Raw genomic sequence first — 18,320 nt, forward strand, 5'->3', positions numbered from 1 at the left:
GCACAAAACTGACAGCAAGGTACGTCGTGGTCAGGGCCTAGGCAAGGAATACAGTACAGATGAAAATCTTTGTGAGGTATTTGCTTTCCACAAGTAATGCAATTATTAACTTTCCTGACATCGGTAAGGAGCAAGAAAAAGTTTTCCCAACGGGGTACTTAGCTTTAAGTTGAAGACTTCGGTTCTGAAACTCGAAAAAGAAAATATCAGGAGTTGGTCGACTGGCACTTGCGAACTGCTTCTGCTTCGGGCACCACACGGCAAGAAAGACTGAGGTAATGACGTCGGCTGCATGTTTTATACCCCTGACGTCATGGAAGAAGGGACAGCAACCGACGCAAGACCCAAGACTTTGTTAATCAGGCCGATTGAGGGCAACCTGCCAGCAGATTACCCAAATGTAATGACTGCAACAGTGAAACATGAACATCAGCACTGTAAATACACTTAGCAAAATTGACAGTACGAGCAGAAATACAAAGGAACAGTTACTGCACTATAACCTGTAGCAAGGAGTGATACACAAGGAACCTGGAAAGCATTACAGCAGCATAGTGGCTATGATTTTATAGTCAAGAATCTGGGTTCAAGAAATGTGTTTCTGTAAGGGGAAGAATTTCAGAAAACAGTAATCCCTCTGTGCATGCCTTCCTGACTTTAAGATAGACACCAAAGATGGATTCTGTATTAACCATTCCTCCAAGAGCCTTAACCATTCTCAATTATTCCTTTTTGAAAGCAGCTGCTGTTTAAGTAAATCCATATGTTCTTGCATCTTACATAATACAATACAAAATTCACAACACTAACGTTAATATTAACATATGCTTGCTTTGGCAGCACATATACTAAAATTGGAATGATGCAGAGAAGATCAGCATGGCCCTTGTGCAAGGATTATATGCAAAATTTTGTGTGCCCTCCATTGTACAGTGGAGAGCACCGGACTCTGGAGAATGAGGCACAGGGGCCCAAACTATTATACCAAAAATACAAGATCTAGGTACCTGACTTTTGTCTGTGACTTAAACAGAACATGCTGGAGACACAGATGTGTCCCAAAGACCGCCCCCTCCTATGGAACAGGCTTCCCATTTGTGTGAAGCAGAGTTCATCTACTACCCAGTTTAAGTGCAACCTAGACTAGTGGAAGGGGAATAAGAAATTTACACCATGCCTGGCATCCATGTCCCTTATGGACAGAGGTAGCTTATAAAAGTGCCTGGCTTTCAATGTACTATTCGGAAACAGGGCATCATTCTTTCAGGAAAACTTGGATTGGCTTAGAAAGAACTCTCGAGTCATTACCCTAGTAACAATCTAGGAATCTATAAATACACTTCCCATGTCTTCACACCCTGTAACCTCCAACTGGCATCTCCCATTCTTAAACCAACCCCGTGACTTCATTTATATCATGCGACTCCTGTCATCTATGCATCCCTATCTTTATCACATACTTCTTCCACCTTACTAATGGTTCTACAGTATACCCTCCAGTTTCTATGCCATTTCCATTTTTTTCTCTCTTAGAGCAATCTACTAAGCAACCAGTGCATACTTTTAACATATATTTTTAAGTCTGTTTATTCATTTCCTAAACAGTTCTCTCCCCTAAGCAACATCCCTAAATTTTTGATCTTCCACTGTCCACTCACCTGCGCCACATAAATGCCACCTTGGCCATCTCACCAAAATTCACATTATTAATGGCTCTATGTCCGGTCCCTTTACTGGGTCCTATGAAGCTCTTGTACTAAGTCACAGCTGCTTATCAGTTGCCAAATTATACACAAAATCAAAGCTAAAAATAAAAATCTCAAGCGCCTATAACACAAAAGCAGAGACAGCCTTGGAATTGAGAAGGGAGTTGATTAAAGGAAACCAAATCAACAGCCAACTATAAAAGATAATTACAACCCAAGATCACAGTTAATTATGTTACACTGCTGCACTTAAGATGTTACCTCGTTTCGTGACTGCCTTCGATTTGGATTGTTTTCACTCAGTACCATCCAAACAGCAAAGAGAGACATTATCAGGCCATGGCCACAATCTCCAAACATCACAGCAAAGAGGAAAGGAAATGTGATGACAGTATATGGAGCTGCAGAAAACAAAACTCATATTAAGACTTGTTTCATAAATAACATTGGACTGCATCCTTAGAAAGCTCTTTTTTTACTCATCACTCAAATGCTGTTAATAAAGAACAAAAAAAATCAGTGTTCTTAAACAATGAAAGCAGCAATTATTTCTGAATTTCAATACAGTCTTTGCAAAAAAAAAGGTAGTACAACTGTGTGAAAGCATTACCATAAGCAGAGATGTTTGAGGAAAATTTATTTATTTAAACATTTGTTGACCAGGAAAGTCTGACTAGGTCAGAGCCTATTTTCAGAGAAGGCCTGGGGAGAAACGCTCAAAGCACATGTCTATGAAATGTGGGAGGAAACCAATGTAACCAGAGAACACACACGCGAATGCAGGGAGGACATGTAGACTCTACACAGAAGGCACCCCAGCAGAGAAACGAACAGGAGAACCTCTTGCTGTAAGGAGACAACTTTAAGCACAGCACCACTGTGCCACCCTATTCCAGCAGCATTCCTTATCTAACAGTAACATTTCTCATCAAGAAATTCTGCCAAAATTACATACAGTATAAATTATGAGGCACCATTCTTCCATTCTTTTTTACTGAACAGGACTACTCCTCACTCTACTGCCTGGTGGATTCCTTCTCAGTGACTGCCAGAGAACTATAACTAGCCAATAATACCAATCACCATGCACCAGACTTCAAATTATCCTGATAGGTTATCAAGAAATTAACACTTTTCTGCAAACAGAAAGATTAAAACTCAACTCTAATTTACAGTATTTAAAAATTACCAAGGCATTCCACTTTCCTGGTTAACTCATGGATACTACAGATGCTCAGTTTACACAACACCCATATCACCATCCACCAATAATAATGTAACACGAGTAAAGAAAACTTTCAGTGACCATATACAAAATAAAACTCACAAAACTATGTACAAATCAATTCTTCATTCATGCCACTGGGATACAAAGTATCACAAATAAAAAGAACTTTGCTTCTTCAATAATGAAATGCCAGATACTCTTGAAAGTTCATTTTTACTTTTTAATAATTTATACCATAATACAATAGGTACTATAAACTTGAGTGTTGTAGTAAATGAGTGAACCAAGAAAAAAGAATGAAGCACTAGTTCTTTTAATGACATAAAATGAAGCAGAGTTTTATCTATCTGAATCAAGAAAATGCTCATTCCAATAACTACCCAGGTTAGAAACTATTTTATGCAGTATTTTTGAGGTGGTATAATTCTGATTAGCTGTGACTCAAAACTGCTGTTTTGGGCTGTATTTGGAAAATTTAGCAAGGATATTTACAAAGTTCAAAGTGCACAATACACCCGCAATCAAACTGTGAATGCAGAAGGCAAATGCTGCTGTAAGATTTTCACTATGACTTTTTGTCTTGGGAAAGATCAACCATCTTCCAATAATCACTGGACGACATTTTGGAAATACTCTTTGCCAATACAGCCAGGAATCTCAAGGCCTTCAAAGATGAGAGAAAAATACAGGCCTTGGAAAAGGCCAGCTGCCCAACAGGATAGGCCTCTTCCTCTGGGTTACACCAAAGAAAGCTATGAAGACACAGCAGCCACAAGAGATTTCAATGAAAGACTCAGCAAGCATACAGAGCACGACACTGTAGATACTTACCCAGTTTTGCAGAAAAGAAAAGTTGTGTAAAATCTTACCATAACCATAGATGTCCTTCTCTTCCACATTGCAGTATTCTGTACAGTTGGGGTTTCTCCTCTTGCTACCAAATGTCTGGCCAGTATACAAAAGTTTGCAGTCACTGCATGGTGCATGGGACGTCTGACGTGGCTAGCAGAGCGTGGGCCATAAAAGCAACATCTGCATGCGCACCAGACTCCAGAACTGAGCGCTCCAGTCGGAACCAGTCCAGAGAAGGTAGTGCAAGTCCTGTGCCATCCAAGAAGAGAAATGCCTGATGTCAGGAGGGGTAGGTGGGAGGGAAGGAATACTGCAGCATGGAAGAGAAGGACATCTATGGTTATTGTAAGATTTTACACAACTTTTCTATGTCCTTCTATTCACATGTTGCAGTATTCTGTACAGGTGGGTGAGTGCCAAAGCTCACTGTGAAGAAGGGGGCAGCGGTCTAGTAGAATTCTCCAGGAATCCATGGAGGATAGCCCTGGCAAGTCCAGTCCTGGACCTGGAAATCTGGTCCATTTTGTAATGCTTTGTTGAAAGTGTACACAGATGACCAAGTGGCTGCTTCAAGAACAGTGGAAGTGTCCAGGCTTTTGAAGGCGGCTCCAGATGAAGCCATAGCCCTGGCACAATTTGCTTTAACTCTGCCTCATAAGGGTTTCCTGTGGTGTGTGTAATAGCCCTGAAAATCCAGGCTGAAATGGTTTGCTTAGTTACTGCTTTCCCCAGGGCCCTGGTGTGGAAGGAGGCAAACAACTGGTCAGACTGTTCGATGGACTTAAGTTCTGTGCAGATAGAATCTGAGCTGTCTGTGCACATCAAGGGAATGAAGGACTCTCTCGCAGTCTCCCTGTGGGTTGGGAAAGAAAGTGTGTAGGTGTATGGCTTGGTTTAAGGACAGGTCATTGACTACCTTGGGCATGAAGGATGGGTTGGTTCTGAGGGTTACCCTATCTATGAGGAAAGGAGGAAAAGCCCTGAGAATTTGCAACTCAAACTCTTCTAGCTGAGGTCAATGCCACCAGCAAAACAGTCTTCCATGTGCAGTGTTTTAGGGAGGCTTTGGATGCTGGCTCAAAACAAAGTTCAGGTCCCAAGGAGGTGGAATAGGCTTCCTAGGTGGTCTGAGATGAAGTAGTCCCTTAAGGAACAGCTTTGCAGGCAATCCGGAAGCTAACGGGGTTCCAGAGGTAGGCAGGCAGAAATGGCAGACATATGGGCCTTAATGGAGGAGAATGCTAGCCCTGTCTGCAAATATTCCCACATGTAATATAGCACTAGGGGACCTCACTTGCAATGGGTCAAACTGCCTTCTCAGACACCATATGGAGAGAATCTTTTCCATTTGGATACTTAAGATCTCCTGGTATTAGTTTTCCTGGCCTCCTGCAGGACAGTGAGCATGTCTACGTTGTATAGGTGCCTGAAAGGAATCAGAATCCTATCACCCACAAGGAGAGGTGTAGAGACTGCCAATGTGAGTGGATTTGTGTTCCCTTGTCCTGTGTGCGAAGGTCCACTCTGAGGGGTAAGTTATGGTGAATGCTCTTGGCTAACTGCAGAAGGAGGGGGAACCAAAGCTATCTTGAGCAATATGGGTTCAGCAACAAGATTTTTGGCCTGTCCTGCTGGATCTTCAGCAGGACTTTCTGAACATGAGAGAAGGTGGGGAAAGCATAGAGAAACATCCACTTCCAGGAGATTGAAAAGGCATATATTGCCATTGCCAGAGATTCTGGCAGTCTGGTGCAGAAGGAGAGAAGTTGTCCGTTCATGGTGAAGGCAAACAGGTATATTTGACGTGCACCCCATCAGTGGACAAGGTCCAGAAAGATATCTCTGTGAAGCATCCATTCGTGGGACATTGTAATGGACCTGCTGAGGGAATCTGCCTGAGTTCTGTTGGTAAGGGATGTATACTGCCTGAAAGGTAACTCCCTGACTGGTGGCCAGTTCCACACAAGGAGAGCTAGTCTGCAAAGCAAACAGGATTTGGTTCCCCCTTGCTTGTTGAGATACCTGAAAGGCCTTCAATGCCAGTAGTATTGCTCTCATTTCCCTTACATCGATATGTTCTTTCCTGTGTGGCTCTGAACAAACTCCCTGCACTTTTAAGAGGCCAAGTGTTGCTCCCCAATTGAGATCTGAGGAGTCTGTGTACATTACCTGTGTTGGTGGAGGGGGTTGAAGTGGAAGACCTGAGTTGAGCTTCACCTGGATCAGCCACCAATGGATCTCCTGCTTGAGGCAGGGTAAGAAGGGCATCCTGTACTCCAGGGGGTGGGAGTGTTGTGTCCAAACAGAACAGAGGTACCACTGCAGTTTCCTCATGTGAAGCCTTGCTAAAGGCAGCATAGGCATAGTGGAAGCCATGTAGCCTAGGAGCCTGAGGTACTGCCTTGCAGTCATTTCCTTGGTTTGTAGTACCAAAAGTAGATATTGTGTCAAGACTTTCCACCTTTTGGAGTGGAAGGAAGACTTGAATGTCTGTCTGAATCCTGAACCCCAGGAAGACTATGTCCTGGGTAGGGTCCAAGTGTGATTTTAGGTAGTTTATCTGAAACCCTAGGGAATGGAGGAGGGAAATAGTTTTCTGCAACTTAAATCAAGAGGGACCATTTGCAGTCTGCCTGGATGAGTAGGTCAATCAAGTAAGGGAAGATTGCAGAAGGAAATCACTGGTGCCAGACATTTGGAGAAGGCTCTGGGTGTTGTGGAAAGACCAAAGGGCAAGGCTGAGAATTGATAGTGACAGGATGCTACTGAGAAACAGAGGAAACTCCTGAAATTGGGCCTTATGGGGATGTGTAGGTAGGCATCCTTGATGTCCAAGGTGGCCATGAACCCTTGATGTAGGATCAGAGAGAAAACAGCTGGCAATGTAAGCATTCGGAAGATTGGTACATGCAGAAAAAGATTCAGATGGGAAAGGTCTACAATTGACCACCAGAGCCCATCTTTTCTTGGCACTAAGAAGATCCTGGAGTAAAAGCCTTTCCCATTGCAGACTGAGGGACAGGCTGGATGGTACCTTGGGCCATAAGGTTGTCCAGAACTGATGGTAAGAAGGGAAAGCTGTTCTTTTGGGGGCTGGGGAATTCCCCTTCTCTTTGGAGGCATGATCCAGGTTATGAAATATCCGTGTTCTATTACTGAAAGTACCCATTTGTCTGAGGTGATGTGTCTCCACACTTTAGAGACAGTGAGAGTTGTAAAGAAAGAGGAACCGAGGGAAGGGGTGGAGATTTCAATACGGGCAGGTAGTCACACACTACTTGCCCTGTCTTGAAAGAGCACCCTCTGGCTGGTAGATGGTGTAGTCCTGGCAGGAGTGGATTGTTTCCTGGTAGCTTTTCTTGGTCTGGAAGAGGAAGCGGGACCTGAATGCTTCCTGATAAACAGAGTTTTGGACAGGTAATTCCTTTGAAACTTGGGAATTGGAGATACAAATGCTTTAGGTCTTGCAACTCCTTACCTTTTGTTGCAAGGTCTTCAACAAGTCTGCCACCTTGGATCCAAATAGGGCTGCATTGTCTAAAGGTGCATCAACTAGCTTAGCCCTAAAATAGTCAGGTAAAGGCTGGAAGCGAAGCCAGGAATACCTTCTTAGGGCAGAAGCTTATTTCTGCCAATCTAGTTAAGGCCTCAGCAGCATCATAGCTCCACCTGACAGAGTGCCTGGTAACCTGAGAGTTTAGGGAAACAAAGGAGGACAGTTGAGTTTTGGCTGGAGAGTCAGAGATGTCTGAAAGCTGTTTGGAAATTTTCTCCAAAAGGGCCAAGGTATATTTAGACATGCATCTGGTAGTTGATTGCTCTGAAAGCCAGAGTTGCAGATGTGTATACCTTTTTGCCCAAATGTTCCATAGCCTTGCTGTCCTTGTCAGCACGGAGGAGGGAAGTATAGGGCAGTAATTTAGAAGCCTTGTCAGTAGAGATTGAGATGGTGGCTGGGTCTGCAGCTGGGCATTTTACCAGAAGTTTAGCTGTCTCAGGAACCCTGTAAAACCAATCAGGTCTGCGGGGGGCTGGAGGCTGAGAGCCTGGATTCATGGATGCTGTAGAGAAAGCATTAAGAAAGGCTGGAAGTATAGGTGGGACAACAGTGGGAGCTGGTGAGTCCATCTGGAGTACCTCATAGTAACGTTTTTGTACCTCAGTCATGTCAGATGAGTCCCACTTGAAATGCTCCCTCATCTTAGCTATGGTTTCCCCAAAGGTGAGATCTTCGGCAGGGGACTTGGCCCCTGCAGATTCTTCCTCTGGAGAGATGTATCCAAGAGAAGAAGAGAGTTGGGAGGTGTAGGAGAGTGATTCTGATGTAGAATCATAGTACTCCTCCTCTTCCACCTGTGAGGGTTCTGAGGCCTGAACCCTTGTGCTCAGTACTAGAGGAGGGATTATGGAAGTCCCTGGTGCAGTAGGCCGCAAGGCCATAAATCTATTAAAGAGGCTTTGTGAAAAGGCCTGCCAATCCTGTTCACTTTCCTTAACAGAAGTATGCGTTCTCTTCTCTTTCTTTTTAAGAGAAGGCCTAGCGAGCGTCTGTACAGGGGAGGGCCTAGAACCGGATGACTGGGAAGGAGCACAAGGATCCAGCTAGTCTACCGAGAGCCTTGGTTCTCCCTCTGCAGAGACAGATATTCACAGAGCCTCCAAAGATATGCCTTCCGCATAGGGTTCTGCGGCCTCTGTTACAGTACCCGCTATACCCAGAATGGAGGAACCAGAAGTTCTTCCAGTCCGATGTCGGCCACAGAATGAGCGGACAACGAAGGCACAGCAACAGCAAAAGGCCTTGCGGCCTTGGCCTTTTTCTTCAGATGTTCAACAGGCAAGTTGGAAGGTCTGTCCATACCTAGCGCTAGTTGTTTCAGGCACTGGTTCTCAAGACAGAGGTTGAGCTCATGAAGTCTGCTATGTAAGGTCTTCGGTACAAAGGCCAGGCAGATAGGGCAGGCCTTGTAGTCGTGCAACTTCCTTAGACAGAATAGATAAGAGGTCATAGGTGTCTTTGCAGGGTATCAAACAGCCGCAGTTACATTTGCCCTTTCTGGATGATGAACAAGCACTAACATCCAATGACTAAATTAGGTTCACCAACAGGCTACTTATCTGAATTTTTCAAAGATCCGATGGCTGGGAAGGCAGGAACACCTCACGTTTGACTGGCGGTCTGGTGCACACAGATGTCACTTTTATGGCCCACGCTCTGTTAGCCAGGTCAGATGTCCCATGCATCATGCAGAGACTGCAAACTTTTGTATACTGGCCAGACATTCGGTTAGCAAGAGGAGAAAACCCAACTGTACAGAATACTGCACATGTGAATAAAAGGGCATCCTGCATAAGCCAGTCCTGGTATAAATTAGTGTCATTCTCTCAGTTTGACAAAAGGCAAGAACTGCAACCCTTCTTTGTCCTGATTCCTCTCCTGATTCCTCTACAGAAAGGAAGAAAGAAAATTTGTAGCTGTAAAACTTTACCACAGTGGTATTCAAACACTCCTGTGAATATGAACTGGTTGGAAGTGAAAGAAAACCTTCAAAAATAAGCAAGATCATCCCATGAAATATTTCTGAGGCTACCCTACCGATTTCGTTTTAGTCTATTTCTGAGATTCGGGCCAACATTTTTTTCCTCTCATCCTTCATTATATTGCTATACTGAAAATTAAAACTATGAATATAAACATGTATGAAGATGTAAAATGAAGACCACCTATGGACTAGGGAGTCTGCCCAGCTGTTGCAGCTATCAAGTCTTGGTCCTTTTCTCCCTTGCCATCCACCTGTTCCAGACTCATTTAACAATGCAACCCACAGCATCTCTACTCTTTCTGGGTATAATGTTTCGCAATGCAGATCTTTCCACCTCTGACTGCCCACACCCCTGCCATCCATCTTTGTACTTTTTCACTAGGTCTATTTGCTCCTAACAATGCAATGTCTCTGTATTCTCTGCTGCATTTTTCTACTCTTTTGTAAAGTGAATGATCCAAGTGTTATGAACCTTTAGTCATATTCCATCTTTTTATTCTCCTTTTCACCTTTTTAACCCTTCTCGTCTATTTTGCTACCCATTTACTAACATGACTTATGAAATTAAACACAATATTACAAAAACCATCTCTGTCTTGCTTAAGGCTACAGCTAATCACTAGCTATGTCTCTGGCAATGCAAACCAGTATTTTGCAAACATTTACCACTGTCCCCTCGCATTGTGCTACATGATGCATTTTAGGCTGGGGTAGTTATAAAATTCAAAAAACTTCCCTCCATCTGTCCTGGGCACTCCACATTCTTTAGAATTTCTCCTACTATAGTACAAAGTCTTACACTTCTTCCTGCTGAATCCAACCTACAAGCTAGACACAACTGCAAAATCATCTTGAAGCACACTGCAAGCCCCATTCATGACCAGCGCTAACAAACAGAATAACTACAAACATATATACTGAACCGACCTCAGCACCAAAGTCCACAATACTTCACTGACCAATAGCATCGGTCCCCTTCCTTCCACAAGTAATCCCTTTATCAGATACCAAATCCCCTACTCAGTTGAACTGAGTGGGTCCAACACTCGTACTCTTAAGCTTTCCTACCTTGATGGGTTACCCAAGGCCTTTACAAAGCCCACATACACTACAACCAAAAGATTCTCTAGACCGGTGGTTCTCAATCTTTATGAGGCTGAAGCCCAGTAAATTAATTTTTCTATAAAACGAGGGCCCGTCCCAATAAACTTACTCATGACTACCTTTCCAAAGCAAGAGGATATCAAATTGTTAGCAAAACACTTACCACATACACACTCAAAATATTTATATATGCAAATTATCTGTTTTAATAAAGATAAATGTATGAATCTCTCAATTCTAAACACTACTTCCAACAGTAACATTTTGAATGTAAAAAAGTAGCACTTTAACAGTTTAATACAGCAATTATAAAAGTTCTTGAAAAAGTTAAACTTGGTTTCTTTAACTTCAACTCATTTTTTGAAAGCTAATGAGACTTGTGTTGTTTTCGCTTATTAATTCTGGAATGAACTGAAGTGATCGCCAAATGGAGACAATCAAAAAGTTGCAGGAGGTTCCTCTGTTTTGTTTTAAGCGCAGTCATGGCAGAAAATGCGTGGTGGAAAAACAAAGACAAAATCTCATTGCTATTTCATGTAACTTTGGATAATCACTTTTCATTTGTAATTTCCAGTCAGTCTTTTGTTCAATGATAATTCAATAAGTTGAAGAGTTTCTTTGTGGGAAAGGGTCGTCTCTGTGCTCAACAAAAGGGTTCACAATCCACATATTTTTCATGTTCAGGATAATACTTTTCAAACAACAACATCATCTTCAAGTGAGCTGCAATAATGTCTGAAATGGAATTCTGTGAATAGAAAACATCTGCTTCCATAATATAATCGGAGTACCACTGAAATTGTTTCTTTCAGCAATCATATTATGCCAGAGTGAGTTTCTTTTTGAATGATTCGATCTTGTTTCAAGCATTTAATATTGTTGTATCTGGGCCTTGATGTTTTAAATTCAACTTGTTTATGTAAGAAAATATGTCGCTGAGATATGTTAGCATGGCTGCCCATTTGTTATCCTGGAAATAATGCGACAAATCACTTTTCTTATCAATTAGAAAAAGCTCATTAGAAACAGCTCAACTTCCTTTCGGAGTTCATGGAACCTCTTGAGAACTTTACCTCGGGACAGCCAACAAATGTCCGAATGGAACAGATTTTGATGATCAGAGCCCATTTCATGACACAATTCTTTTAACAGTCTTGTGTTTTAAAGCACTGTTTTTTATATAATTAACTTTAATGGACTGAGATAGGACTTCATTAAGCTCAGGTGCCATTTTTTGGAAGCCAGGTTTTGCCCATGAATGTAGCAATGTGTTGACAATAAGTTATTGCCTGCCATATCCTTATTTTAGTGGCTACACCTGAATTTCTACCTGTAAGACAGGCAACACCGACAGTACAAACTACAACACAATTTTTTCACTCCAGACCTCCATCCTCAAAGAAACCATTTAAGACTTTGAAAATTTCAGTGCTGGTAGTGCGAGTAGGTAATTCAGAAACATTTAAAATGTCTTCCTTCTTGTCCCTTTCATCATGGTCAGTATATCGTACATACGCAAGTAAAATGCTGTTTTTCTGAATATCTGTAGATCCGTCCAGTTGTAATGCAAATAAGTTAGACTTTTTAAATTTTTTCATTGAATTGCATTTCTGTATCTTTTACCATATCAGATCTCTGCCTTTCAACTGTATCATTCTACAATGGGATGCCTTTTATTTTTACTTACTGCAGACTGGCCTAATACTTCATTACAAGCTGTAATCAAAGAAGGCTTAATGAGATATTCACCAATGGAATAAGTTTTTTTTTTTTTTTTTTTTTTTTTTTACATTTAACCATCTGTAATGATATTAAATAGGATGCTGTCAGAAGTGAACTGTCAGTGGTTAAAGCTTGGGAAATAATTTTCTTTTCTATTTTAAGTGCATCTCTTTTACGTATAAAGAATTCCAGGGGTTTGTTGATGAGATCAGAATGTTTTGTACCGAGATGTCTCATAAGTCGCGATGGCTTCATAGCTTCATTTCCAAGAACAGTACCACAAATGACACATTGAGGATGTGGCAATTGGTCAGTGTCAGGGCATTGTGCGAAATCAAATTTTAAATAGCTGTCCATGTACTAACCAGTGAATCCAGACTTTGTGTGCTGCTAGTTTCCCCATCCTTTTGTACATTCTTAAAGATTGCTCTGTAGGCTTCAGGTGAATCAGTATTTTTTGCATCACACCACCTTCAGTACATTTCTTAACACTAAAATTAAACAAAGTCCCTTGTCTCTTATTCATATTAAAATGAAAATCTGTAGGCCTGTCTCTTTAAAAAAGATCACGGCACTCGAAACAAGCACTAACACACTGGGATAACTTGCAAACTACAGAATGATTATAGTGGTTTCTGAAAATTACTGCCCTTATCTGACACTTCCCGCACTTGGCTGAACCATGCTGAAGGTCTGCTTACGAGATTTCACAAAACTAAACCACACAGTTACAGGAAGTAGAGCGGGCACGCCCCCTTGAATCTATACAAAAAGCACAATCAGTAGCATGCAGGTGACTGCCAAAGTAGATCACATAACCGCACTGCGGTTTAACCGAGTTGCTGATGTTATACCAGCAGAAACACACGGAGACCCTTTCTCATTCATACACGCATTCACTCACACACCCGCTTTCTCATTCATACACGCATTCACTCACGCACCCGCTTTCTCATTTCATACACGCATTCACTCACACACCTGCTTTCTCATTCATACACGCATTCACTCACATACCCACTTTCTCATTCATGCATGCATTCTCACACACGCACAGACAGACACACACACAGTCTCTCACTCTCTCTGTTTAGAATAGGTAGGCATTTTGCAGAAAAAATAAACATTCAACTCTTAACACCAGTGCTTCTCAACAGCTCGCTGCCTGGTATAATTCATGCTACGGCCAGGCGGTTGGGAAACACTGCTCTAGACTGACCTTGAGTGAATTGCAAAAATTAACTAAATTGGTCCTGCAAGGTCTTGGCTACATCTGCCAGTATATTGCCATTCTGCTGGACAACATTCATTCAGTGCAGTCTGTCTGAAGAATTTTCTTCCCAATAAAGGAAACAGTGACAGCATGGTGACAGCATGATAACTGAATGGTCATGCCTGTGGCCCATACAGTGGCTGAATTTCAGACTCCAAAGATTCCCTACAGGTGCCATCTTTACGTTTATTCTCATGTATTCCTAAATGCTGCTCTAGAAGTACATTTGACTTACTCCTTTCTTCAAGGGTTTCAAACCCCATGCCAAAAAAAACAGCTGTAGCCTAAGAACATTTTTAATTTAACCAGAGAAGCTGCTGCTTTTCCACAATTTTTCTAAATAAGTCCAGCTTGCAATCAAAACCATACTGACAAATGCTTAGTTTGCAGATTTAGAGTACTGCTAACAGCTTCTGCATGGACTGGTTCATTGTGTTTGTTGCATTCTGCAGGTTTTTTTTTTACTGAAATTAAACACATACACAAAAACGAAAGTTACGTACTTACCATAATGATAGAGTCTATATTAGATAACCAAAAGAGCAAGTCAGCGAACACTCACATGAGCAAAAACGCCAGGAATTGAACTTATTGTGGGGGCTGCTCCCCCACACCCCCCACTAACTATATATATTCCAACTCCAAGGTCGCACTACAGTGAGGAAAGGGCAAATATGCCACTCCTCACTGTACCCCAACCCCACAAACACCTTTTCGATTCCCGGCATTTTCGCTCATGTGAGTGTTCGCTGACGTGCTCTTTCAGTTATCTAATATAGACCCAACAGATCACCGATGTCCGTTTCCATCTGGTTCAACCTGTGGAACTTTGGATTTAAACTTTCGTTTTTGTGTTAAAAAAATTTTTTTTCATTTTGGTAAAAAAACTCTGCAGAATGCAACAAACACAATGAACCAGACAATTCTAAAGCCTTTATTTAACCAGTCTTGGCTCCATCTCCCTTACCTATAACTCCCTGCTCTTCCATCAACTCCCCAGATCAAGTTTGTTCCATCATTCAAAAAATGATACAATATATCCAGCTGATCCCCACCTCTTCCACAAATACAAGGAAAATATCCAGGGGAAATACGATACACTAGACGAGGAGAATTAAAAACCTCCAGTGTCCAGGTCAAAGAGGGAAAGACTTGCAAAATCAGTAAGAAGGTCAGAGGCAGGTGGGCAGGAAGGTTGAACCAGATGGAGACAGACATCATGGATCCATTGTTATGGTGAGTACATAACTTTCATGTCCGATGTTGCCTGCTCTGACTGGATTCAACCTTTGAGACACAGTTCCCAGCCACAATTCCTTGGGAGGAACTAAGGAAGGCTATTCCGCAACACAGTAGAACCAAATGAAGCCCTGGACCCAGATTGAATGTACAGCTTATAATGTGATACAAACATATGATGGTCCAGCCAAGTAGTAGCAGTGCAAATAACATCCATATTTACTCTAGAAAGAAAAGCCATAGACATAGATACACAGCTCTACTTGAATTACCTTTAAGCTTGTGTAGAAGAGTCTTGAATTTCGAAGAGTATGCAAACAAAATGCAATACAGCAGCCACTTGGATAAGGTTACTTTAGACACAGGAGAACCCAGCCTGGATTTTTGAAAAGTAGACAAACAACTGGAAAGATTTCCCAAATAACTTGGTACAGTCAAAATAAAATCTTAGCTGCCTAAGCACATCCAAACAATGCAAAAGTTACTAGTTTTTGTTGAAAAAACTGGGGAAAACATAGGAAGTTGAATGGAATGTTTGCCTTTCGGCTTTTCCCGGTTAGGGGTCACCACAATGGAACTCCAGTCCGCTAATGATTGGCAGTAGATTTTCACGAATGCCGAGGTGCCAGCTCAACATTCAACCTTCAACGAAGGCACGCCCATTTACGCATGTCTTTCGAAGGCCCACCCAACTGCGGGGAGGACATGCAGACTCCACACAGAAGGCACTCCCCTGCACTCCAGCCGAGAATCGAACACTTAAGGTTATTCTCGGAAGCTACCTTAGGTAAAAAGGAAGCATTTGTATGAAGAGAAACTTTATCCTTAAAAACTAAGTAAGGGGGGGGGAATCAAGTGCTTGCAATTCTGACAACCTTTGAGCGGAGGTAATAGACACCAAAAACAAAGTTTTCCAGGAGAGAAGTTTCAAATCTGAAAAGGCTGGGGTGGGGGGTTTCAGGAGAGGCAAAAGGAAGGGGAACCACACCTGATGAGGCCAAAAGGGAGTAATGAGGATCACTGAAGCTCTGCAATGGGCCGTCTTCTGTAGATTCTTTATCAAGGGAACTGTGGGATAAACTTGTAGGAGACCCGAGGGCCAAGCAAATGTCACAGCATCCCTGAGTGCCTGTTCCATAGGAGGAATAATGGCTTAATAGATGTTGTACTTTGTGTTAGACAAGGATACAACACAGACTGCCCAGGTGCCAGACTTGGGGACCCCACATCAGGAAACAAAATGCTACTGCTGAAGCTGTCGGCCAGCATGCTGGACTTCCCTGGGTTATGCACTGCCACCAGAACATGGTGAGAGGAGATCACCCATTGCCAAACCCTCATGGTCTCCTGACAAAGGGGGCAAGAACATGTCCGGCCACCATTTGTTGAGATACCAGACAACCGACATATTGTCCATCTGTACTGCAATCACAATCCTGGGAAGGTCGTCCTGAAAGGCCTGTAATGCTAGGACCACCACAATCATCTCCAGGACACTGATGTGAATGTCAGCCTTTGCGGAAGACCAGGACCCTTTAATTGTCCTCCCTTCGACATGCCCCCCAACCCCATGAGGGTGGCATCCATGGTGACTGCAACAGAAGAAAGAATTAAAAACTATCTCCCTTGTATTACTTATGGAGACTAACCAGCACTGAATCTGCTCTGGACATGCTCTTGTCAGCCATATCAGGAAATCCAATGGATGCATTAGGAGGGACCACTGAATAACCAAAGTCCACTGGAGGGTCCTCATGTGATATCTGGCTAGAGGGACAAGTCCTACTGATGCTGCCATGTGACCCAGAAATCTTAGAAGTGTGTGAGCCAGAGGTTTGGTAATTGCAAGCACTGATGGGGCCGGAGCTCAAACACTGAACATTGAGGAGTTTCGGAGCCTGCTTGATGGACCACGTCCAGATAAGCTGTAAGGCTTGTACAGACTGAAGGCTTGATCTGGGGTAACTGATGGTGATACCAAAGCTGTTGCATAGTTGGAGCAAGGAATCCCTGACTAAAATCAATGATGCTCTCTAATTTCTAGAGAAGGATTGTGGGGAGTTGAAAAACTAACTCGACTGTGGACAGAGTCTTCCCCCCTCTTGTTTGCTCCTCATCCACAGGTCTTTAACCTTCGATATAAACAAGGGGGACCATTCAAAAGGTGCACTGATGGACACGTTGAAGCAGTCCATAAAGCTACACAACTGCATCCAAGTGTGGCACCTCATCTCAATCCCAGAACCTCCCACTTTGGATGTTCCATCAGCCTCATTATTGGAGAGTCTTATTCAAACTTTGGCAATGGAAGTCAAGGTGGACAACTGAGACTTTTGCTTCTTCTGGGTATCCAGAGACTGTTGTCTCTTGAGGGTACCTGACAATTCAAAAACGAGGTTTCACTGAAGATTTGCCAAGCGTGATAAGTAGTTAAAAACTCTCAAAGTAAAGGTGGATGAGGCATAGGACCACTTCCTTAATCGATCAAGTGCTCAAGACTCCCTGTTCGGTGGGGGGGGGGGGGGGGGGGTCGAGGCACTCTCCTCAGAAATCTTTTTTGGTGGCTGCTGCCACCCAATGACATTGACAGCTCGGCCCTTTATGAGGCCTGTCTTGAGGAGGGGGGACCATTGTCCAGTTTCCTAGGAATAAGTTCTGCTGCGTCATGTTCTTTTCACACCCTCCAGAACATCAGGTATACAAGAGCGCATGGGGGGGGGTAACCTAAGGCATGTACGGACTTGCACCAAATGCCTTCAGAAAAACGGACTCCTCTTGAGAAGGGCCTTTGGTGGTCTAGCCCCCATGCTGGCAAAGCAGCTCCAACAAATTGCCAAAGGAGGTGCCATTCCCCCTAGGACTTGGGGGAAACCCTCTCCTTTCTTGGGGTCAGTATCTTCAGTGAGGGACTACTCTGGGAAATCCAAGTGCTTCCTCTTGCACTTTCTCTTCTCTGAAATCTGCTGCTATGACTAAAAGTGTTAAGGGGGAAACGTGGGGTAGCCCTGACAAGGAGGCAGTCTGGAGGCTAGCTGATGCAGGCTGATGACTGGTCAGAGGAACAGATGAATACTGTGAAGGGATGCTGGTTGGAGACACCAGACCCTTCTCTCTAGAAAAAAACATCCTCTCCACAACTTCAAAATACAAGGCAGAAGCAGGCCTCTAGAATCAGAGGATCCCCTAACGCAAGGATACTGATTACAACCCTGAACCTGAGGGGGCAGTGCCCAGACCAGACGTTGAAATCGGAGCCAAGCAGTCTAAAGCTGACACAGAGGGAGTGACAACCTCAAAGCAGGAACCATCGATCCTGACCCAGACACTCCAGCCTCGATGTCAAAGTTCTGAGGTGCCAATGGTTCCAAGCAAATCAAGACCGAGGCTACCAAGGAAAAGGACATCCCTGAAGACTTCAAATCCGAAGGAAATCCAAATGGAGCTGAGGGTCCCGGTGTCTGAATCGGACCAGAAGGGATAAGTCCTAAATGTAGCTGTGGCTGCAAAAAGGGCTACATTAGCTGCTGCAGATCAGATGCTGCACACCAACCTAAATGGCCAAATAGATGAGGCTACAGAGGATGGCTTTGAGGGTCTATATGAAGAGTACCCTGTATGCTGAATCTGAGCCAGGGAAGCTCTGAACTAGGGTG

General features: G+C 43.1%; 1 protein-coding gene and 1 non-coding gene across 2 annotated transcripts in view; one reads left to right on the top strand and one right to left on the bottom strand.

Moving 5' to 3' along the window:
• The window catches only part of ATP6V0A2 (ATPase H+ transporting V0 subunit a2), an 834,711-nt gene that overhangs the window by 432,402 nt on the left and 383,989 nt on the right, over positions 1–18,320 (bottom strand). Inside the window, exon 11 of the mRNA XM_044068544.1 lies at positions 1,968–2,107. Within this exon, the coding sequence (XP_043924479.1) occupies positions 1,968–2,107 (140 nt within the window). The remainder of the gene's footprint in view (positions 1–1,967; positions 2,108–18,320) is intronic.
• LOC122800591 lies at positions 829–931 on the top strand. The gene has a single exon (XR_006364598.1). It is a non-coding gene; the product is annotated as a U6 spliceosomal RNA (small nuclear RNA).

Source organism: Protopterus annectens, chromosome 4.part0 (genome assembly GCF_019279795.1).
Source record: "Protopterus annectens isolate FY-2018-M chromosome 4.part0, PAN1.0, whole genome shotgun sequence".
NCBI classification, from domain to species: domain Eukaryota; kingdom Metazoa; phylum Chordata; order Ceratodontiformes; family Protopteridae; genus Protopterus; species Protopterus annectens.